Source organism: Nematolebias whitei, chromosome 9 (genome assembly GCF_014905685.2).
Source record: "Nematolebias whitei isolate Nwh7 chromosome 9, NemWhi1, whole genome shotgun sequence".
Classification (NCBI taxonomy): domain Eukaryota; kingdom Metazoa; phylum Chordata; class Actinopteri; order Cyprinodontiformes; family Rivulidae; genus Nematolebias; species Nematolebias whitei.
Genome location: NC_056506.1, coordinates 51,173,720 through 51,197,886, shown reverse-complemented (window position 1 = coordinate 51,197,886; position 24,167 = coordinate 51,173,720). Strand labels below are relative to the sequence as shown.

Below are 24,167 nucleotides of genomic sequence, written 5' to 3'. Positions count from 1 at the left end.
AGCCTGATGTCCTGTCAATCAATCAGCCTGGTTTCCTGTCAATCAATTAGCCTGGTAAACTAAGAATCTTCTGTTTTTTATTATAAATTAAAATGAAGAGTAAAAATAAAACTCCAAAATAAAAAATTAAACTCAGCACTGCCAGAACTTCGTTTTGGAAACATTTCTATGGGTTTACTCCTGTGGTCACTGTGCAGATACAATCCATTTACTGCAGAAATGAAGACGTTTATGTGAGCGATGTCCAGCAGTACCATGTTAGAACATTTGTGGGAACTGACTGAAATTAAAAGCTAATGGTGAAAAAGAAAAAAGATTTTTCTAGAATATAAAGTATGAATGATCTAAACAATAATGGCACCACTAATGTGGATGTTAGGTGTTAAAAGGCCTCACACGGGGTGCCAATTACAGTGTAGCTATACAAAAAATTATTTTCAAAACTGACTTGAAGATAAATAGAGCTAAGAACATCACAACACAGAAAGCTGAGTGTGTCATCTGTGAAGCATCCAAACAGACTGATGCAGAGACAACGAGGACCTTTCAGACACTTTTATTCTCAACGCGGGACAGTAGACAGGTGTGACCTTTGACCCCAAGCTTTTGAGGTCTCTTCAGTAGATCAGCAATAAAGATGAGAACCAGGAGAAATAAATAAAAAACAAACAACTTGTCAGGTAAAAAAAAAAAAGGAAAAAAAAACCTTCACTCAGAAACATCAAAGGAGAAGATCGAAGCTTGAAATTTGACAACAAAAACTAGAAGCTTCAAATGAAAACCTTAAAAAATTTGGTTAGAAAATTATTTATATTCTGTTTTTGGTGTGGTTGTTTTTTGCCATGCACTGTAACCCCCACCACACTCACACGCACACGCTCATGTAAGCACGCACACACCTCTCTGTACAATGAACAGACAAAATTTAGTATTTACATTCTCTTTTACAGATTCTTCGTCTTTAAATCATTTCTGTCACTTTAGATGTCTACAGCTTCTTTCAGGGGTGGAGTGGAGCCTCCTCATTAGGCTCCACCCACTGACTGGCAGTGGACCAATCAGCAGCTACTGTTCTTGAACTCCCCGTTCTCAGTGATGGACAGTTTTGTGGGGTTACTCGGCGGCAGCCCGTTGCGGATGTTCGGCGTGCTGTAACGCTCCTTCACCTGCGTCAGTGCCGCCATTAGTCGTGAGTTCGCCGCATCCAGGGAGCCAATCCGCTTCTCCTGATTGGACAGAGACAAGACTTCAGACTGACAGGTATGGATTTCAGAAAAAAAGTTTATTTTAATGGGTTATAAAAACAAAGGCTATCAGGTTAAAACCAAACTGTTTCCTCTTATTTAACTTAGAAACAAAACATGAATGTAAGCGCCAACATTTTTCAGTCAGGTCATCTGGACAGTTTCTTTTTTGTGCTGAAATGTTTCGCCTTCGATCCAGAAGGCTTCATCAGTCAAGGAAACACACAACAAAACTGATTCTTCCTCCCAACAGCTTACTCCAAAGTGGAACAAACCAGTTCTACTTGTGATAAGATGGTCTCTTTGGTACGCCCCTCCTCCATTGCCGGCACTCTTCCTTGTTAACAGTCGTGTCAAACTGGTTGAAAACAACCAAGTCCATGCTCAATAATCCAGGTATACAATCTAACATTTTTCAGTCAGGTCATCTGGACAGTTTATTTTTTGTGCTGAAACGTTTTGCCTTCGATCCAGAAGGCTTCATCCATCTTAACACCAACAAAACTGGTTTGTTCCACTTTGAATTAAGCTGTTGGAGGAAGAATCAGTTTTGTTGTGTGTTTCCTTGACTGATGAAGCCTTCTGGATTGAAGGCGAAACGTTTCAGCACAAAAAAAGAAACTGTCCAGATGACCTGGCTGAAAAATGTTGGACTGTATACCTGGATTATTGAGGATGGGCTTTGATGAATGTAAGCTATTTTTACATATACTGATTATTTAATGCATCCTCTGACAGTTCATACAGGTCTTTGTTTAAAAACTCTCTTTTTCTTCTTTAGCTTTTCCCTCTTCAGGGATCTCCACAGCGAGTCCTCCTCCATCTCACTCTGTCTTCTGTGTCCTCTGTCCTCACTCCAACTACCTCCATGTCCTCTCCAACTGCATCCATATGTCTCCTGTCTTTATCCTGGCAGCTGCATTTCTAACATCCTTCTACCAATATACACACTGTCCCTCCTCTGGACATGTCCAAACCACTGTCCCTCCTCTGGACATGTCCAAACCACTGTTCCTCCTCTGGACATGTCCAAACTACTGTTCCTCCTCTGGACATGTCCAAACTACTGTCCCTCCTCTGGACATGTCCAAACCACTGTTCCTCCTCTGGACATGTCCAAACCATCTGTTAAGATATTTTATCTAGACTGGTCCTGGGGTCTTGATCTGCTCAGAGACGGGATTATAATGAAATTATGACCCGGTTCTGACTGGGTTAAACTGGGCCAGCAGCTCTAAAAAGAGTCTCCCTGGGATGCCATATCAGTCAAGGAATAGAGTTTAATCTGCCACATCACATATAAAGGCTTTTTGAAGCACCGTCTCATATTTCCTAACACATCAGAACCACATAAGATCCATTGAGATCACACTTAGTCACACCCCCTCATACACTGACAGGTTGAGCTCTCCTTCTGGGAAGGAGTCCAGGACCCTATAAATGAGTAATGACACGGGACATCGGCCCTTCCAGTTGCTGCTCGTGTCGAACTGTCCCGGAAAGGCCAGCGCTGTAAACTGTAATTTTTTCCTGCCTTGATAAAACTTAATTGACATTTCCTTGATTTATTGATATTGTGAGTTGCCACTTCTGAGGGAGGTCCGAGCCGGGGGAGAGACGTGGGCTGGAGACGGTTTCCGGGTCCGGTGGCCTGCAGCCAGCTCCCGTCTTTAACACATCTCAGTGTGTTCTCTCTAACTTTATCTCCCAGTTGTTCAACCTGTGCTGTACCTCTGAAGATCTCATTCCTGATCTTCTCCATCCTTGTCTCTCCTAAGGAGAACCTCAACATCTTCATTTCTGACATTTCCAGTTCTGTCTCCTGTCTTTTTGTCCATGTCTCTGTCTCCATGCCATACAACATAGCTGGTCTCACCACTGTCTTGTAAACTTTTCCTTTGACCTTTGCTGACACCCTTTTGTCACAAATCACTCCTGAAACTTTTCTCCATCCACTCCATCCTGCCTGGACTCTCTTCTTCACCTCTTTACTACACTCCCCATGTTCCTGGAGAGTGGACACCAAGTCCTTTGTGACCTCTGCTCCTTGTAGCCTCACTCTTCCACCTCCTCCCTCTCATTCACACACATGGACTCTGTCTTATTACGGCTGACTTTCATTCATCTTCTTTCACGTGCATAACTGCACCTCTCCAAGTTCTCTTCCACCTGTTCCCTGTTCTCACCACAGATCACAATGTCATTTGCAAACATCATAGTCCACGGGGATTCCTGCCTGACCTCATCTGTTAGTTGTTCCATCACCAGAGCAAACAAGAAGGGGCTCAGACCTGATCCTTGATGCACTCCCACCTCCACTTTTATGCTATCTGTCACTCCTACAGCACATCTCACCACTGTCCTGCCTGTCTTTTATGGCATCTTAACAAAACTGCCATGACACTGGTATGTGTATGTTTTTATCGTCTTAATTGATTTGTCTTTTTGTCTTATTGTGCAGCACTTTGGCTACCCTTGTGGTTTTTAAAATGTGCTATAGAAATAAAGTTGACTGATTGATTGATTGAGTGTCCTCATACATGTCCTGCTGTCCTCATACATGTCCTGTACCAGTCTAACATACTTCTCTGCCACTCCAGATTTCCTCGTGCAACACCGCACCTCCTCCCTCGGCACTCTGTCAGATAATTTTTATAAATCCACAAAGGCACAATGCAGTTCTTTCTGACCCTCTCTGTACTTCTCCATCTGTATTCTTAAAGCAAAGATGGATCTGTGGTGCTCTTTCTTGGCATGAAACCATCCTGCTGCTCACAGATAGTCAACTCTCATCTAAGTCTTGCTTCCACAACTCTCTCCCAGATCTTCATCATGTGGCTCATCAACTTAATTCCCCTGTAGTTGCTACAACTCTGTACATCACCTTTGTTCTTAAAAATGGCCACCAGCACTTCTTCTCCATTCCTGAGGCATTTTCTCACCCTCAAATATGCCATTGAATATTTGAGTCAAAAACCTCACTGCCATCTCTCCAAGACATTTCCAAACCTCCACTGGTCATCAGGTCCTACTGCCTCCCCTTTCTTCATTCTTTTCAGAGCTTTCTGGACTTCACCCGCACTAATCTTTCCCACTTCCTGGTCCACAGTTTCTATGACCTCTACTCTTCTTTGTCTTTCATTCTCTTCATTCATTAGCTCCTCAAAGTACTCCTTCCATCTTCCCATCACACTCTCCTCACTTATTAGAACATTACCATTCCTATCTTTAACAAGCCTAACCTGCTGCACATACTTTCCAGCCTGATCCCTCTGTCTCTCCAATCGGTACCAGTCCTTCTCACCCTCTTTAGTGTCCAGTCTCCCATACAACTCATCGTACACCCTCTGCTTTGCCTTAGCTACCTCCCTCTTTGCTCTACGTCCCATCTCCTTATATTCCTGTCTCCTCTCTTCAGTCCTCTCTCTGTCATATTTCTTCTTGTCTAACCTCTTTCTTTGAACAGCTTCCTGCACTTCACTATTCCACCACCAGGTTTCCTGATCATCCATTCTCTGTCCAGATGACACACCAAGTACCTTCCTACCTGTCTCTCTAATTACTGTTGCTGTAGTAGTCCAGTCATCTGGAAGCTCTTTCTTACCACCCAGAGCCTTTAACAGCTCCTCTCTGAATTTCTCACAACATTCTTCCTTCTTCATCTTCCACCATTTGGTCTTCTTCTCTGATTTGACTCTTTTTCTCTTCTTCACAACAACAGTCATTCTCCACACAACCATCCGATGCTGTCTGGCCACGCTCTCCCTGCCACAACCTTACAGTCTCCAATCTCCCTCAGGTTTCCTCTTCTACACAGAATGTAGTCGACCTGCGTACTCCTTCCTCCACTCTTATAGGTCACTCTATGCTCCTCCCTCTTTTGGAAACAGGTGTTGACTACAGCCATTTCCATTCTCTTGGTAAAATCCACCACCATATGTCCTTCCTGGTTTCTTTCCTTGACACCAAACCTACCCATCACTTCCTCATCCTCTGTTTCCTTCACCAACATGTCCATTCAGGTCTGCTCCCATCACCACTCTCTCCTCCCTGGGAATACTCTCATCACTTCATCCAGATCTTTCCAAAATGTATCTTTCTCCTCCACATCACATCCAACCTGTGGAGCATAACCACTGACAACATTTAGCATCAGACCTTCTACTTCTACCTTCAGGCACATCACCCTATCTGACACTCTCTTCACCTCTACTACATTCTTTGTCAACTCCTCCTTCAGGACCAGCCCTACTCCATTTCTCTTTCTATCCACACCATGGTAAAACAGTTTGAACCCTGCTCCAATGCTGCAAGCCTTGCTGCCCTTCCACTTGGTTTCTTGGACACATAAAACACCTACCTTCCTTCTCTGCATCATGTCAGCCAGCTCTCTACCTTTGCCTGTCATTGTCCCCACATTTAGAGATGCAACCCTCAGTCCTAGATTCTTCACTTTCCTCTTCTCCCTCTGTCTCCTGACATGTTTCCCTCCTCGTGATCTTTGACTAACAGTAGCACAATTTCTGCCGGCATCCTGTTTGTCAGCAGCACCGGTGGCGGTCATGTTAACCCGGGCCTCGACCGATCCGGTATGGTTTCACTTTAATGAAATTGCATTATAGTTTTGGTAAAAGTGTTTTACATCAGATGCCCTTTCTGACACAACCCTCACCTTTTACCCGGGCTTGGGACCAGAATCAGAGATACACAGGCTTGTGATCCTTTGTTTGTCTTTGTTTAAAACCTCTATAGTTCATAATGTTTGTTAGCAAAATATCTCATGAACCACTTGACAGACTTTAATAAAACTCAAAAGAGTAATCATTGGATTCACGTCAACAACTGATACATTTCTCTTTGTTTTTCAGAATCAAGATGGCGGCTACAACTAATGGGGCAGGCACCGTCTTCACAAAGTTTTCTGGTTATAAAAATAAAAACTTTTCATGAACTTTAAAGAAAAGAGTGACTGTCAAGTTGTGCTCACTTGCATATGATTTTAAACCATGAACATGACCCTGCACTGCAGAAAATATCCATTTAAAACCCGTTATTTCCATTTAATGTCATTACCAGTGAGGTGGTTCTGACCCGGCAGCAGCTGTAGAACTTAGAAATAAAAACATGTTTCTTTCCAGGAAGTTTGAGGGCAGCAGCCAAACAAACTGAAAACACGTAAAACTTCTCAAATAAACTATAAATAAAAGAGTAAAACTGAAGCTTTGGACAGCTCTGCCGTCCGACCACATCTCCTCCACAGCTGCTCCTATTATTCTGAAAGGGTGAACAGGAAGCTGGGGTGGTTCAAAGGGAGGGGAGGGTGAGGATGAGGGGGTGGAGGTCTGCAGCCAAACAAAAATAAAACCCAGAGCTGGCCACGCCCGCAGCCCAACACATGAAACACCAGCAGGGATCGGATCAGACCGCTTTAACTTTTACAACTTTTATCTGCACTAATTCAGTTAGTGGGATTTAAAAATGAAAAACTACAAACATTTACAGTCTGTTGTTATAATGCACCTTTCTACCACAAGGAGGCGCTGTTGGCCCGCTGGAGGCTTCAGGACAAATCTATTTTATTATAGAAGTCTGCTGGTTTTCTGTTGAAACATTTAACACAAAATAAAATCTGACTTTATTTAACCTGCTCCTTCAAAATAAAACTCAAACAAAGCTAAAATAAAATCAAAGACTCCAAACGGGTGAAGCTGCTCCCTGGTTGGTCAGCTGCAGAGCTGCGGGGCGTGTCAGCGCTTTGTTGTTAACGTGTTTGTATGAAAATAAATCAAACCAATCAAGGCCAGCATGGCAGAGCAGGGGGCGGGGCTACAGTTACTTGCCTGATTGGTTTATTTCACGTCCGTTACTGACCTGAAATCAGTAAAGAGACTATGAGAAGCAGAGCGGTGGCCCCAACTCACCGCCGCTGCTTCAGATCAACGGCGTGGAAACGAACACCCACAGTCTTCATGTCACACCTAACCATCAGCACCTGATGATGATGATGGTGGTGGTGGTACTGTACCTGAGCGTCGATGATCTTCTGTTTGGCTTCGATCACCGCCTGCATCTCAGCGTGGTCCCGTTTTAGCTCCTCCTCCACCGCCATCAGCCTGTAGAGACAACAGACGTCAGACGGAGGGAACATCTCTGGTCCGGGCTCTGTGGACCAATCAGTGGCCTAGGTCTGGTTTTTCTCTTTCGCCTCCGGGGTTTAGGCGTTCAGGTGTTTCCGTACCTGCAGATGATGCTCTTCATCTGGCCGTCCTTCTCCTCCTGCTGCCTCCTCAGCCGCTCCTCGCTGTCCTCCAGACGGTTCTTGTAGTCCAGCAGCAGCTTCTGCATCTGCTGTTCCTGAGCCAGCAGCCGCCGCTCGTATTCCTCTAGACGGCGCCCGGACAACCGGAGGCGGTCCTTCAGCTGAGAGATCTCCAGCTCGTACTGCAGGAGGCGAAGTCAGATGATTTGATCACACATGAGGACTAAAGCCTCGGCAGGAAACGGGTGAAATAAGGAAACCTACAACAGTTGTTCTTCTCTGGTTTTATTTGGCAGGTGAGAGCTGTTGTCAAGGTTTACCTTCTCTGCGTTCCTGCACTCCTCGCGGCTCCGCTCTCCTCCCTCCTGCTCCTCCTTCTCGTCATACTGCCCGTTGCTGAGGACCCACGCCGCCGTGCGTTCCACCGGAGACATCGCCACCGCCTCCACTGGCGCCGCCACCTGCACACAGACCGGTGACATCATTAGACTCACCTGCACCAGTGAGAGAGCAGCGTCCTCAGAGCCCTGCGTACCGGTGTCGGTTGCTTGGCAATACTCCTTGGGGGCGGAGCCACATTCTCCACCGCCTGCTGGCGTTTTGCAGGAGTCGGCTCAGTGTTGGCGCTGCTACTGCTGCGCAGCGAGGCACTCTGTGGCTGAGAGCGTGGCATCCCAGCTCCGCCCCCTGCCTTACTCTGCTGCTCCACCTTGATGATGTGGGCGGTGCCTGCCGTCGTGCTCTGACGGGGGACGGCAACGGCTGTAGCGGCGCCCAGTGGGAGGTCTGCCGGCACGTGGCGGCGCGGCTTGGAGCACTCCTCGCTCTGTGTGCTCCGTCTGCTGCCCACCTCATCCAGGCTGCTGTTGGACGCAGTGCGACCTTTGACCCCCGCCTGGCTGCCGAAGTCGTCTGAGGTGCTGTGGCTGTTGTGCGAACTCTCGGTGCTCAGGTTCTCGGAGCTGGAGTCATGCCGCAGCGAGTGGGCGGAGCGTGCAGAGAGGCTGTGGGAGGGGTTACTCAGCTGGTAGACGGGGTTTTGGAAGGACAGCGGCTGCAGGCTGCGCTGCTGGCTGAGGGAGGGGTGCAGCGGCCGCCGTGCCTGTGGCGCGCTCTGCGGCAGCCCGTCTCTGGGCGGGGCTTTGGCCTGGTGTGCCACCGGCTGGGGTGTGACCGGGTTGGAATGAGGGTAAGTTATGGGGGGCGGACCGTGTCCAACAGAGGCCTGGGAGCCCACCCTGCTGAGGCGGGGCGGAGCCTCGTGATGCAGTGGTGGCTCCACGGGGCCGTGGAGGCTCTGAGAGTCCTGAAGGTCCACCAGAGAGACGCTGCGACCGTTGGGCAGCTGAAGGTCTTGGTCCTCCTGGTCGGAGAAGCTCCTGTGGGTGGAGGGATGCTGTGGAGCCAGCAGGGGGCGCTGGCTTCGAACGTACCCCTCCATCCGCTCGCTGACCGGAGACTGAAGGCTGTGGACGTCGCTGCAGAAAGACATCATTACATCAAACATCTGAATTCCAACTCTTAACACTCTGATCACATCTGGCCACAGACACCAGCGGTATGCCTCAGGGTTCAGTTCTTAGACTTGACTTTTTTAGAATTTAATTACTTCCTCTAGTTTTATTTTCACCAAATGAAAAAATAACCTTTCTGCTATGCCGACGACACCCAGCTGTGCTCGTCTACTAAATTCTGTACTCCTTTAATCTCTAATCTAATCTGGATTAGTTTTTGACTGAACCAGATTGAAGATTTGGGCTTGGCTCTGAGATGATTTATGTTTCGTCCAAACTTCAAATCAGATATGGTTTTCCTGAAGCCTCTGCTTAAACTCAGTTACCTGTCGGCTGATTGGTTACCTGTCCGTGGGGTCCTCAAAGATCCGCTGCAGCCCTGACGACACGCTGCCGCTCAAGTTGTGGGCGGGGCTGTTGTTCTGGAAACGGTGTAGCTGCTGGACGGGCGTGGGAGCAGACAGACAGCGAGAGATATCTCCCAGAATCCTCGGCAGTGGGCCCAGCTTGGCTACGGTGGCCTGCAGGAAGGAATTTTCACCCTGTGGTCGGCGTGTGTTTGTGATTGTGGGCAGGTGGAGGGTGGATGGAGGCGGTGGGGGGAGGAGCAAACATGGTGGCAGGAAACAGGAAGTGACCAAGAAGAGGAAGAGGAAGGAAAAAACATGAGGAATGGAAACCAAAACAGACTAGAACATCATGCTTCTACTGAACAAAACCAGAACACAGCAGAACCATGCTGAAAGCGAGCTCTGAGGCGGGAGATCGTGTGTGTGTGTGTGTGTGTGGGGGGGGGGTGTCATGCTGTGATGATCAGCAGCTTCATGAACTCTGGTGGAGACCGTCAATAACAAATAACTGACTGATGATGATTAATGATTCTGTGAAGAACAGGAGGGATCAATCAGCGGATTCATCAGGACTAATAAAGTTTCATAAAAACTTTATTAATAAAACTTCCCTCAGCAACGCTCTACAAACAGGAAGGGACTTCTTTTGGGTTTCCAGCTTATCGTTTTTAAAACTTTTTATTGTTGCCGTTGACAGTGAACGAAGTAAAAATGTTTTCTGTTCGACAGAAAAAGATGAAGTCGTGAGTTTTTCCTTTCAGTTCTGACTGAATGAAGCAGAACTCAGCTGGGTTAACCTGGAGCTGCTTCTCCTCTGGATCTCACCTGGTTCATAAAACACCACGATCCTCTCTGGTCTTAAATCAGTTTGAGGTCAACACAGAGCTGCTGCGGGTCGCGGGTCGTCATCCATCCTGCCTCCACGATGAACCTGGTTGTTGTTTGGTGGTCGTACCTCATCACTCAGGCAGGCTGTGTGCTCTTGCAGAGGCTGATCGGGTTTGTACTTCAGCCATTTTGGCTCTGTTACTACCTGCACATCACACCAGTTAAGGCCCTGCCCACTGCTGGTACCACCCCACTCAGCCCAGTTTATGGGACGGCCTTGTTCGTGGTTCCAAGTGGAATGCTCCGAGGGGTCGATTCTGACGTACGCAGACAGCAGCCGTTGACTGGACAGTAGAGCTAGATCACTGGATGACCGGCGAACTACATCTGTACCTCCACTTCCTCTTCCTGTTGACGGATGGCACCACAAGAACTGAGCTCATACAGAGACACGAGAGATGACGGCGCAGCACGGCTGCATCCGGAGTGATGAGCAGAGTCGAGATAAGATAACCCAGGTCCAGGTCTGATTAAGGAGCACAACGAGAGGAGTGGCTCAAACACAATGACCAATTATGGTCCCACCCACTGAGCAGGAAACAGGTCACCTCCACCTGAGAAGAACTGATGAGACAAGAGCCGAGTGGAGTCGCACTCATCGATGTCGAAGTGGCGTTCATCTCTGCTCCAGATGTTTTCCCTTCAACGAACAGTCTTCTGACTCCTGAGCTCCAACGGGTCGGAAACATTTCCTGAAAAGGTTCTGGTTCTTCCTCTGACCATCGCCTCCAGGAGAGGCTGAGCACTTTGCAAAATTATTGAAAACCAATAGAGTGTTATGATGATGTTCAGTAGGCCTGTCACGATAACAAATTTTGCTGGCGATTAATTGTCTCAGAAATTATTGCAATAAACGATAATATTGTTTGAAATTTGACAATAATTAATTAATAATTAATTAAATGTTTAATTTGTTTTGCATGTAGTACCTTTTTTGACCACCGGATGGCAGTACAAGACTGTCTGAACTGATGGATGGATAGTGATGGAGCGAGCAGCGTGTCTCTTCAAGAAAAACTGGGAGAGAGGCCCCTTGACGTGACATGGGCTGTCTCTCTTTGGTTCTCAAAATGGCAGACGCTCGGTGGTTTGAGCTCTTTAGCATTTTTCACACAAAGCTTTTAATAAAAATTCTCAGCTCTCAGCTTCTTTTTTCAGAGAAAAACAACTTTTTACATGAAGGCACAGGTTTCAACCGTGAATTTTGGAGCGACAAGACGGAGGTTTATTCCGGAGGTCGGCCTGTTAGCTTAGCTCGTAGCTTAGCTTTTCAGCTTAGCTGCTTTTAACGATCCAAAAATGCGATTTTGTATCGTTAAAACAGATTTAAACGAGAAAGCGAGGGGTCAGTGAAGAACAAGAGTTGAGTCTCGTCATTCAGTGTCTTCAGTAGGGGTTGAACGACTACATCATTTTTAAACTCGACATTAACATAATAAAACTCGAGTAGAACTCGAGTACTTGATGACATCATAGGATATAAAGATATAAAAATAAATAAATAAATAAAACCGCAAAAAAAGGTCATTATTTACAAAAAAAGACCAACAAAGCATCAGAAGAGTATATTTTGCTCCTCCCATTTATCAAACTGCAAATAAATCACAGGAAAAATTAAACTATTAGTTTTTATTATTATTAAGCTGCAAAATTTAAAGAAACATGCAGCACGTCAAAAACTAAACTAAAACCAGTGGGGGGTCGACCACCCCGCATCACCACCAGCTGTGGTGCATTAAGTTTAGTTTTAGAGTTTAATATGTTTATAGATTTTTATAGGTTTAGAGATAAATGTTTTTTGCTTTTAGTTTGTGAAACAAGGTCAGAGGAAGCTGGTTCTGGTTCGGTGATTGGACCCGGTGTTGCACCATATTCTGTGACCAGCAACAGTGCATGCAACACCACCCCCTACGGTCACAATATACGGTGGTCACAGAATATGGTGTAACACCGGTTCACAACAGCTCCAAACAGTCAGGAAGTTGATTCATCTCCTGTTTCCTTACGGTAGTTGAACCAGAAGATTCATCTTTAGTGAAATATTTCCATAATACTGATGCAGTTCTACCTGTTTGTCAAGACTGGACCTGCTCCGCTCCGTCCGTCTGCTGGGAGGAATCCATTTTGTAACCTGCGCCCGGTGCGGATCACGTGACACGTGAATGACGTCACCACCAATACTCGACGTGAAATTAAAAACCTCGATAGGTGTCCTAGGAATCGATGTGTAGATTATTCGAGTAGTCTGTTAAAGCCCTAGTCTTCAGTAGGAAGAGAGAGACACGAAGAAGCGATAAAGCTGATAAATGAAAACGAGGTCAATAATTTTAATTAATCGTGATTAATGGATTTATTATTTATCGCAACAGGCCTAATGATCAGGTTTATTTTGTACTTCCTGCTGTTGTAGACAAAGGCCGGCGCTCATGGCTGTCCCTGAGTGTGCGCTCATTTGTGTTAGTAAAATATCTCACAAACCAGAGGACTCAAACCCTGAATGAACATGTACACCTGAATAACTTGTAGTCAGTCCAATTCAAAATGGCCCCCACAGCCATCTGAGCTCAGCAAAGAGCAAAAGGATCAGACCTCAGTTAGTTTCACAGAAACTGAGCTGAATCCTGCTGTGGTGGTAGCTGAGAGTCATCCCCAACACACGGACCACAGGACAGCTTTGTGGGACACGGCATGCAGGGAGGAGGGAGACATGCAGCTCTGACACACAGACACAGAGACACACACCTTGTCCAGCTGGGACACCACCTCCCACAGAAGGGCATGCAGCACCGACAGTTCGCGGCCGAGGTCGATGTAACCCTCGAAGCCCGGCGTGCTGGTCAGGGTCTCGGGGTTGGAGATCTCCGACAGGAAACGCATCATCCCTGCCCACTCGTGCTCCAGGAAGTCGTTCATGAAGGCCATGTACTCCTCCTTGTTCCCGAACCTGCGGAGGAGACGTGTCACAGAGCGCCTTGGAGGAAATGGCCCCTCCTGGAGGCGGGGACTCACTTGGTGAAGTTGGCAAGGTTCTGGATAACTTTGGCGATGAGCGTGAGCGTGCGGGACGTGCGGTCGTCAGGGTACTCCTGCATCAGACTGAAGAGCGATGGCGCCATGATGGCGGGGCAGAGGAAGCGCAGGAAGAGCGAGGCGCTGATCAGACGCTTGCTGATGTCCTGCTGGTGTCCGCGGGCGACGCACTGCTGCTTCCACGACGCAAACACCTCCTTCAGCTCGCGAGGAAACACGCTGAGGATGAAAACACACGTTTAAAATGATGTCGTGACCCTGAACGACCTCTGAACACAGACGTGATCCTGAACGACTTCAGAATGTTTGTCATCAAGAACAGTTCCCAGATGTTTATACTGGTGCACCACCCCAACAGCGTCACCGTTAATGACCACAGGAGCTGCAGCTGGAGAGACTTTTCTAAAATCAGTGAGCATCGTCTTTGTCTTAGAAACATTTAACTTTAAAAACGGAAGTCTCACACATTCAGTGAAGCCCCCGACCACAGGCCCCGGGTCTGGGTCCTCACTGTTCAGAAGGGACAGGATGACAGAGTCATCAGCAAACTTTCAGATGTGACGCTGTGGGAACTGGCTGAAACTGTTATATTTGTTACAACTGTTGTTATTTATTATAACTTTTGTTATTTATTATAACGGTTATTTATTATAACTTTTGCTATATTTGTTATAACTGTTGTTATTTATTATAACTGTTGTTATATTTATTATAACTGTTGTTATATTTATTATAACTGTTGTTATATTTATTATAACTGTTATATTTATTATAACTGCTATTTATTATAACTGTTGATATTTGTTATAACTGTTGTCATATTTATTATAACTGTTGTTATATTTATTATAACTTTTGTTATATTTATTATAACTGTTGTTATATTTATTATAACTGTTATATTTATTATAACTGCTATTTATTATAACTGTTGATATTTGTTATAACTGTTGTTATATTTATTATAACTGTTGTTATATTTATTATAACTGTTGTTATATTTATTATAACTTATTTATTATAACTGTTGTTATTTGTTATAACTGTTGTTATTTATTATAACTTTTGTTATTTATTATAACGGTTATTTATTATAACTGTTGTTATATTTATTATAACTGTTATTTATTATAACTGTTGTTATATTTATTATAACTGTTGTTATTTATTATAACTTTTGTTATATTTGTTATAACTGTTGTTATTTATTATAACTTTTGTTATATTTATTATAACTGTTATTTAATATAACTGTTGTTATATATATTATAACTGTTGTTATTTGTTATAAATGTTGTTATTTGTTATAACTGTTGTTATTTGTTATAAATGTTGTTATTTATTATAACTGTTGTTAGAGCAGAAAAACTTTGGACTGCAGCTGCCTGGAGTGTGCATGTGCCACTTCACATCTGGAGCATCTCACTCCTCCGTGGGGGGTGTTCCCTGAAAATCTCCACTCAGACCTGGATTTAGGCCCCGTTTACACGGACACGGGGGGAAACGTGTTTCATCGGATGTTGATTAGAGGAAAAGATCCACGTTGACACGTCAGATTTTGTGTCTACATGCATCTGCAGGACCCCCCCACCCCCCACCCGCTGTAGTTAGCATGTGGGGTCATTAGTTGTCGCTGTGAACTTTGTACATTCATGTGATGCACATGCTGCCTGGGACCGCTCCCTGTCAGGTCCTTCCTCAGGACTGAAAGTCCAGTAACAACAAAACTTAAGTCTGGACTTCAGATACGAGTCGACAGATGTGACGCCAAGCGGGACCGCTTCATGTAACAGCTCCACACCGGTCGCTGAGTGGACCAGAACCGACGAGGATGACGTGGGACTTTACTCGGTGATAATCAGCAGTTACAGCAGGTAAATCAACGTTCTTAATCATGTTAGTTTGTGTTTACTTCGGTTACACAACAACCAACTGAGGGACCGGTTCTGAACGAGCCTACACCTCGGCCCGGCCCGAAGCTTGGTGGTGCAGGAGGACGCTGTCGAAGAGAGACGTTGGACCAACTAGTCACTTCTTTAATTCAGTGCGTTCAGTGTTTGAAGCTGCATTCATCAAAGCAGTGACGCCTGAACAAGTCACATAAACAACATGGCGTCAGTATCCAGGACGACGGAGGAGGACGAGTCCAGTTCACTCAAGTACTTTACACTTAACTGGGTTAACGGTGTGTTCGGTTTCATTATCAGTGTTTGTGTGACGTACACTTTGTGGTGTTGAATAAATACATTAAAGCCCATGTCTTGATTTTCAACTTTAATAACATGCAACATGTTTCACATGTTTAAATCATAAGTTGAATGACATCATGTCCAGACAGTCGTTGAGCTCAGAGAGCTTCTTTCATCTCCCACCACTAACAGAAACATTGATTATTGATACTATTATTACTGAGCACATTTAGAATGTTATAAAGCAGCGCGACACGTGAATATCCGCCTGCCTCCTTCAATAAACAGAGACATTAGAAGTGGATGTGACTGGAGTCTCCTCCAGCACCTGGTGGTGGCAGCAGCTACATTCTGCTGCAGATTAACCACGAGATTAAATATATTCCATCAGTCGTAGCTCAGAAAACAGGACGTTCTACTCCAGCACCACTGATGTTCAAATATGCCATCGCTCTGCACGTGCGTGAAACATACGCCTGTAGTGTGCACGTGCTTTAACATCTCTGCGGGAGACTATTGACACCTCCATGGGGGGTTCCCCTGAAAACCTCCGCTCTGAGACCTGGACTCAGAAACCTTCAGTTTCAGAGAGAACCAGGATGTTGTCTGTAAATGAACGTTCCACGTCGTGTAAACCTCACTGACTTTTTATCCTGATGCATGCTCAATAATCCAGGTAGAAAAATCTAAAAAAGTTCAATCTGGTCCTCTGGACATTCAAAAAAATAAAACAAAGCAAATCAACAACAAAAAATGTAGAAACGTTCCGTCTCTCATCCTGAGGACTTCCTCAGTCTGAGGAGCTGTATTCAGCTCAGTCTCTTAAATAGCACCTTCTCAGAGTGGATCAACCAGTTTGCTGCTGACAACCAGAACCAGCTGATCACATGCTCAAGAAGGACCATCAGCCTAACAATGGATCATTAGCACCTGATGGCTGTTTACTGTTCACAGAGGGCTGAGTGATACTAGCAATCACAGCATTGTAAGAGGGGGACAGTTGAACCCGGAGGCTCCACCCCTGTTTAATGATGGACGGTGTCTTTTCACAAAGATGGCCTCCTTTACTCCTCTCTCAAACCATCGTTCCTCTCTGTCCAGGATGTGAACATCTTCATCCCTGAAAGAGTGACCGCTGGCCTGGAGATGAGTGTAGACCTCAGAGTCCTGGCCTGATGATGTTGATCTTCTGTGCTGGGCCATCCTTTTGGCCAGTGGCTGTTTAGTTTCCCCGATGTAAGACTGATCACCCTCCTGACACTGAACAACATACACAACATTACTCTGTTTGTGCCGGGGGACTGGATCTTTGGGATGAACCAGTCTAATGTATTTTGGGGTTTAAAAGCCACTGGGACGTTATGTTTAGAAAATAAACGTCTCAGTTTCTCTGATACTCCCTCAACATCTGGAATGACCACTGGTCTGGGTCTGGGTTCCTCCTTTTCACCTGTTGGCTGACTGGAGTCCTGTTTGGGTTTCTTCTTTCAGGAAGGCCCAGTTAGGCCCAGTCACTGACTTTTTCTTCTTCTTGTGTTTCATGTTGGAGTGGTTAAGGTGCATGTTCCCGTGCACGTGTGCTCTCACCAGTAGGAGTTGATGATCTTGCAGAAGGCCAGCTCGCAGCACATCTTCAGGTTACTCTGATGTTCTGGAAGATCACTGCTGGAACACCGACTGGGGTCCACCTCACAGTTCTCATCAGACTCATACAGAGCCTTGATGAACTCACCTGGGAGAGACACACACGCACACACGCACGCACACACACACACACACACACACACAGACACACACACGCACACAGACACACAGACACACACACACACACGCACACGCGTCAATCAAAGCAGGTGTAATTATTAACAAATTGTTTCAACTGTCCGTGTTCAGGACGGGCGATCATGTAATGGCCTGTGTGTGTGTGTTAGCAAAATATCATGAACTGGACACAGTCAGTGGATGAACGTCTACAACTGGTGTGGTGAAAGATGGCTGCAGTGTGGTGTGGTAGAGTAGCTGAGAGTCTTCGAGGAGCAGGAGGACGCTGCTTCACCTCCTCCTCCTCTGGAACACCAGATGTTCCTGCAGATGTTGTGAGGCTCACCCAGTGCGTCGTGGAGGTACTTCTGTCCCACCAGCTTCAGGTACTCCTCGATGGCCTTGGTGGCCAGAGTGTTCTCCCTGAAGATCAGGACATCGTGGTCCGCACACCGATCCACCTCCGACATCACCAGGTCCGTCAGGAAGTCCTGGGGGCCACCCAGGAGGAGGAGCAGGAGGAGGAGAAGAGGTTTTAATCTTTAATCTTTGAACCTCAATCATCAACAGATGAATTATTTATCATCTGTGTTAATTTGAAAACGTTTTAGAAACAAAAAGAGTAAAGTTAAAACAACCATGAACATCAGCGAGGACCTACAAGAACCGATCAACAGAGGACACGTCTCCTCTGTAGTCCACACTGCTCTCACCCACCTGGAGCAGGACTCATACGTCCGTATGATCTTTGTGGACTTCACGTCAGTCTTCAACACCATGATCCCCCAAACCCTGATGGACAAACTGCTCACACCAGGACTAAGCCCCTCCATTTACAACTGGGTCCTGGACTTCTTAACAAGCAGACCACAGTCATTGAGGATTCACAACTTCTCCTCCTCCACCATAACCCTCAGCACTGGCTCTCCTCAGGGCTGTGTGCTGAGCCCCCTCCTGTTCACTCTGCTGACTGTGCACCTACCCATCCATGCTGTCACACTGTAAACAGGGGTGCACCGATTCTAGTTTTCTGGCCGATCACCGATCTCTAAAATGTCTGACCTGATTTTGTGTCCGATTTTGTTTCATAAGCGACACTGTCAGGTGTTAGAAGGTCACAATGCACCTTCAGTTTCCAATATTATTTTATTGAAAACAGATCCTTGATCAATATCCTAGAAACAATACAAACTGGTTTTAACTGGCCATTAGGTAATGCTTTGAAATATTAATGAAGTTCAGACAATTGATGTTAAAACTAAAAAATCTGTAAAATCAGTTTCTCATGTATCAGCCGATCTCTCAAAATTAAGGAAATCGGGGCTGATTTATCGGTGCACCCCTAATTGTAAAGTTCGCAGATGATACAGCGGTGGTGGGATGCATCACAACAACGATGAGTCCAGCTGCAGGCAGGAGGTGGAACACCTGGAGAGCTGGTGCAAAGAGAACAACCTTCACATCAATGTGAAGAAAACTAAGGAGATGATTGTGGACTTCAGAAGGAACAAAAACATCTACACCCCCCTGAACATAAGAGGATCTGCGGTGGAAGTGGTCTCCAGCTACAAGTACTTGGGTGTGCACCTGAACAACAACCTCAGCTGGAGCAACAACACCACCAGACCTGATGAAGAAAGCTCATCAGAGACTCTACTTCCTCAGACGGCTGAGACGAGCTGGTCTGGAAGCTCAGTCCTCACCTCCTTCTACAGGTGTGCAGTGGAGAGCATCCTGTGCTCCAGCATCAACGTGTGGCATGGAGGCTGCACAGCTGCAGAAAGAAAAGCTTTGCAGAGAGTGGTGAAGGCTGCACAGAAGATGTTGGAGTCAGTCTCCCCACCATCACAGACATCTACACCTCCAGATGCAGGAAGAGGGCCACCTGCATCATGAAGGACCCCACTCACCCAGCACACACACTTTTTGCCCCACTCCCCTCAGGAAGGAGGTTAAGGAGCATTAAGTGTAGAACCACTAGACTGAGGAACAGCTTCTACCCTGAGGCTGTTAGACTCATGAACCTCTAACCAGGAGAATCACTGTGATGAAACTTTAACTCGTGAGATGTGACTTATCTATGCTGCTGATCTCATGCTGCTGATTATCCATGCTGCTGTATTCATTGAAACCCATCTGCTCACCACAGACTCATGTTCGGGCTGCTGTTGTTATGCCGTATTGTTTTACATTATGTTTAGCGTAAGATCCTTATTTAATGTTTCTTCTTACACTTTATATTTTTGCTAGTTTTGGGAGTAACTGGGACTTTGTGTACACAATCTTGTTCCACCTCATGTTCCACATGTGAGGAGAATGACAATAAACTTGAGATGAACTTGACAGCTATGTTTATTGCTGCTGCACCTTGTATCATGTATGTATCTACCTGTGCAATCACCTGTCACACAACACGTGTAGTTTATGGTAGTTATGTGCATTTTAGCCCGTATTACTACTACCTGTGAAATACATATTTATACTAATTCATCCTACTTGCATCTTTATATTCTACCATGTTGTTGTTTATTAGATTTCTCTTGGACCTTGTAAATCCATGTTCCTGTTTTTAGTTTCCTACGTCACTTTACAACCTAGATGTTTTATTAATACCATTTTCTTTCACTTGTTGCCAGTTCATTTGCTTTCTTTATAACTGTCCACTGTTGTCACGTTCTTTGTTAAACCAGGTCTCTGCTGTAAACGAGTCCTCGAGGCTCAGCGGGACTAACCTGTAGAGATAAAGCTTGAATGAATGAATGTTATTTCTTTTTCACTTCTGGTTCTTACTGCTTTAGTATCTCTTGTTTGTTTTTATCGAGTCGAATCGGTTCTTCTCAACCTCAACATTTCACTGTACTGTTGACCTTGTGTTGACCTTGTGTTGACCTGCATATGACAAATAAACAATAAACTAAAGCGCTCTGAACTATTTCCTCTAAATAAATCCTGAACTGGACCAGAACCTTCTGACCTCCATCGAACGAAGCGGATCAGTTTTAGTTTGATCCAGCAGGCGGCGCCACACGGCCCCAGCTGCAGGAACAGAAACTAGATGTTGCTCAGTGTGAAGTTGCATCCTGGTTCTGGTTCTGACCTTGGCCCGGCCCGTGCTCTGCAGGATGTGCACCAGTGCGCACGCCATCTCCTCCTTGTTCTTGACGCTGATGACGGGCTCCAGCACGGAGCACAGCATGGTGTAGTTGTTGGTGACAAACTCGGCGAACTCCTTGTACTGCTCCATGGGCAGGATGGAGATGGTCTGGAAGCGGGACTTGATCCGGATCGATGGCCCGCCTCCTTTGGACTTGCTGGAGGTGGGCGTGCTGACCGGGTACCACTTCTCCACAAACTGCCGGCCCGTCACGCCCGACACGGGGATGTTGACCAGGCCCACGTAGTTGTTCTTGTCCTTCTTCTTCTTCTTGTCCACGTCTCTGTAGATGTGCGCGGTGATGCTGCGCACGGCGGGCAGGCCGCAGAAGTCGAAGGACTCGCCCCAGAACAGGCTGTCCTGCCGGGTCTTGCTGGTGGTCCGGGCGTACAGCACGTCGTCCAGACACAGCTCACAGAAGTACTTCTTCTTGGGCGGCAGGTCTTTGGCCTCGATGATCCAGAGACGCAGCAGGTTCTCGGCCCGCCGGCAGTTGTCCTGGAGACACAAACAGACTCACTGTGAACATCTCAAACATCAGAACCAGACCTCAGCTGGACCTCCGGTCTGTCTCACCTTGTTGGGCTGGATGGTCCTCCTCAAGTTCTCCATCCACTTGTCCCTCTCTGAGGCCGACGTGCAGCTGAAACACTTACTGCCGCCCGAGTACGTCACCTGACAGGTGAGACAGGACGGACAGAAGACCAGAAACATTTGGACACGTCCTCGTCCAGAAGGTGAGGACATGAGATGTGAGTGTTTGTGTGTGTGTTGACCTCGAAGCAGAACTCCTGGCCCAGGATGCTGCTGTGCAAAGGTTTGATGAACACGTCCTCCTCCATGCTCAGGTCCAGAGTCTCCACGGCGCTGCCTGGACTCACCAGAGACTCATGGGAACTGGACTCCTTCAACTTGGGAAGTCCTCTGGTCCTGTGAGACAGAGAGGACAGATGTTTGGTTCTGTTGGAGCACGGAGCTTCGAACCGAGGAGCAGGAGAGCTGAAAGACCTACGAAAAACAACCACAGAGCCAGGTGAGGGGGCTTCCCCAGAGCATGGCGGCCCCCCTGACCTCCCCCTGACTCCCCCCACACAGCAGGAGCTCAGTCAGCGAGCGGAGCGTCGCCTTCACACAGAGCCGGAAAACGAAGTCCTGGGATGTGCCCCCCCAACTCCCCGAGAGTGTTACCACGGTAACAGCCTCTGGGGGAGGGAGGGCACTAGGCAGCGGAGGTGACGCAGCGAGGAGCAAAGCAGGCGTTCAACTACAGACTGTCCTCAGGAGAGACAGGAAGTCAGCCGGAGGAAACTTTTAGTCATGGAGAAGAAGAAGAAACGCTGAAGGACATCAGCTGAAATGTTTCTTTCTCTGCTTTTAGCTTCAGCTACTTTGGCTAAAGTTAACTTTAAAGTACTGTTCTAGTTTGAAGCTACTGTTCTGCTCATTTTAGTTGTTTTTTTACTATTCTAAACAATTTGCTTGTATTCGGCTTGTTTTAGCTCATGTTTTGATCCTTTTAGCTCATGTTCTGATCCTTTTAGCTCATGTTCTGATCCATTTAGTTTGTATTCTGCTTCTTTTAGCTTGTATTCTGCTTGTTTTAGGTCATGTTTTGCTTGTTTTAGCTCATGTTTTGATCATTTTAGCTCATGTTCTGATCCATTTAGCTTGTATTCTGCTTCTTTTAGCTCATGTTTTTCTTGTTGATCTCATGCTCAGTATTTTTAGCTCACATTCTGATCCTTTCAGCTTGTGTTCTGTGTTTTCACTGCACTTTCAAGAAAATAACTGTTTATCTACGTGACGTTGGCTGTTTTCTTTAAGGTTTCTAAGTAAACCCTGAAAATACGCAGCCAAACATCCCTGAGGGCCCCAAAAAGTTCAATCTGGTCCTCTGGACATTCAAAAAAACAAAAAACAAAACAAAGCAAAAAAATATAGAAACGTTTCGTCTCTCATCCAAGAGACTTCTTCAGTCTGAGGTGCTGATTGTTCTGCTGCTGTGTTCACATCCTGGACAGAGAGGAACGATGGTTTGAGAGAGGAGTAAAGGAGGCCATCTTTGTGAAAAGAAACCGTCCATCATTAAACAGGGGTGGAGCCTCCAGGTTCAATTGTCCCCCTCTTACAATGCTGTGATTGCTAGTATCACTCAGCCCTCTGTGAACAGTAAACAGCCATCAGGTGCTAATGATCCATTGTTAGGCTGATGGTCCTTCTTGAGCATGTGATCAGCTGGTTCTGGTTGTCAGCAGCAAAACTGGTTGATCCACTCTGAGAAGGTGCTATTTAAGAGACTGAGCTGAATACAGCACCTCAGACTGAGGAAGTCCTTTGGATGAGAGACGAAATGTTTCTACATTTTTTTGCTTTGTTTTGTTTTTTTGAATGTCCAGAGGACCAGATTGAACTTTTTTGGATTTTTCTACCTGGATTATTGAGCATGCATCAGGATATCCCTGAGGGCGTTTTGAGGAGATCCTCCAGAAACAGATTCAAACATTACTCACGTCAGGAAGCGAAGCGCTCCTCCTCAGAGATCAGACCTCCATCAGAACGCTCGTGGTGCTCTCTCAGGGAAATCCTCCTGCTGTGTCCCATCACTTATATAAACCAGGATTAGTGGATCAGAGCCCAACGCAGCCACCAATCAGATGTCATGATGGATTAAACCCTCCTACATCGAGGGACACATGACCGTAAAATAATCCTTCAATCAAACATCCACTCAGGTTTCTGCCACTGTTCTGAGATCAGCTCCGAATGACCCAGAAGTCTGAAGGTCCACCAGCCGGAGATAACACCCCCGCCCGAGGAATCAGAGGATCAGAATCCTACAGAGGAACTGATCAATCAGAGAATCTCCAGCCAGACGACGGTGACACATCAGAAACAGATTTATCTCTGAAGGAATTAAATGAACGTCCTCTGAATCACCAACGTCACGAATGAAATGAGATAATCTGAGGCCAGTTTGTTTTATTCTACTGTCGGGTTTTTAAACGGATCAGTGTGACGTATCTCAGATTTCTCCATCATGTTGGAGTTTCATGGATCAGATGTCAATAACATCTGGTATGGAGTGGAGCATCCATTATCTAATGTCTATGTGAAGCTCCACCCCTTTACAACAACAGTACAGCTTTTTTTTTAGTTTCTAAGTGATAAAATATTATGGTCCGTTAGGCATCTCAATATGTAATATCCCTGTTGATAAACTATATCCAGCATTTAATAAATTAAAATTAAAATATGGACTGGACTTCATCAGATTGAATGAACGGCGCCACCCAGTGGCCCGATGTGTCACATGCAGACTTAAAATGCTGCTTCTCCTCTGCTACCCCCCCCCCCCCACACACACACACACCCATTGAAACAGTGTCAACTCGCCCACGGCTCAAATTAAATAAACCAAAAATCGGCTCTAAAAATATAAACCATAAAAATCTGATTGAAACAAACACAGTTACTTTACCAGAGCAAAAAAAATAACATGATTAAAAGTGGATTATTGAACATCAGATCTCTTTCCTCAAAAACCCTGTTAGGATTTTGTTGGTATAAATGAATCCACTCCTGTTAATTATTTAAATGTTCATGTTCCTAGAACAACTGGCCGAGGTGGAGGAGTAGCTTCTATTTTTCAGTCAGGGTTATTGATTAAAGCCAAACCAGTTATTAATTATGATTCTTTTGAATCACGTTCTCTAAGTCTGTCCCATCCTAAATGGAAAATGGAGCGGCCACTCTCACTAATTATTAAATATCGTCCACC

At 45.8% G+C, this 24,167-nt stretch overlaps 1 protein-coding gene across 1 annotated transcript; it reads right to left on the bottom strand.

The window, feature by feature from the left end:
• Window positions 1-907: 907 nt before the first annotated feature.
• On the bottom strand, window positions 908-22,977 carry rasal2 (RAS protein activator like 2). Its single transcript, XM_037681431.1, has 16 exons — window positions 22,900-22,977; window positions 21,166-21,319; window positions 20,966-21,064; window positions 20,333-20,887; window positions 17,582-17,726; window positions 17,062-17,206; window positions 13,265-13,504; window positions 12,998-13,199; window positions 10,589-10,603; window positions 10,323-10,400; window positions 9,363-9,538; window positions 8,039-8,981; window positions 7,824-7,964; window positions 7,483-7,685; window positions 7,270-7,357; window positions 908-1,226 (listed from the first exon to the last, which is right to left on the bottom strand). Exons 2-16 carry the CDS (start codon window positions 21,229-21,231, stop codon window positions 1,059-1,061), a joined length of 3,264 nt encoding a protein of 1,087 aa, XP_037537359.1. The 5' UTR covers window positions 21,232-21,319; window positions 22,900-22,977; the 3' UTR covers window positions 908-1,058.
• Window positions 22,978-24,167: the final 1,190 nt, after the last annotated feature.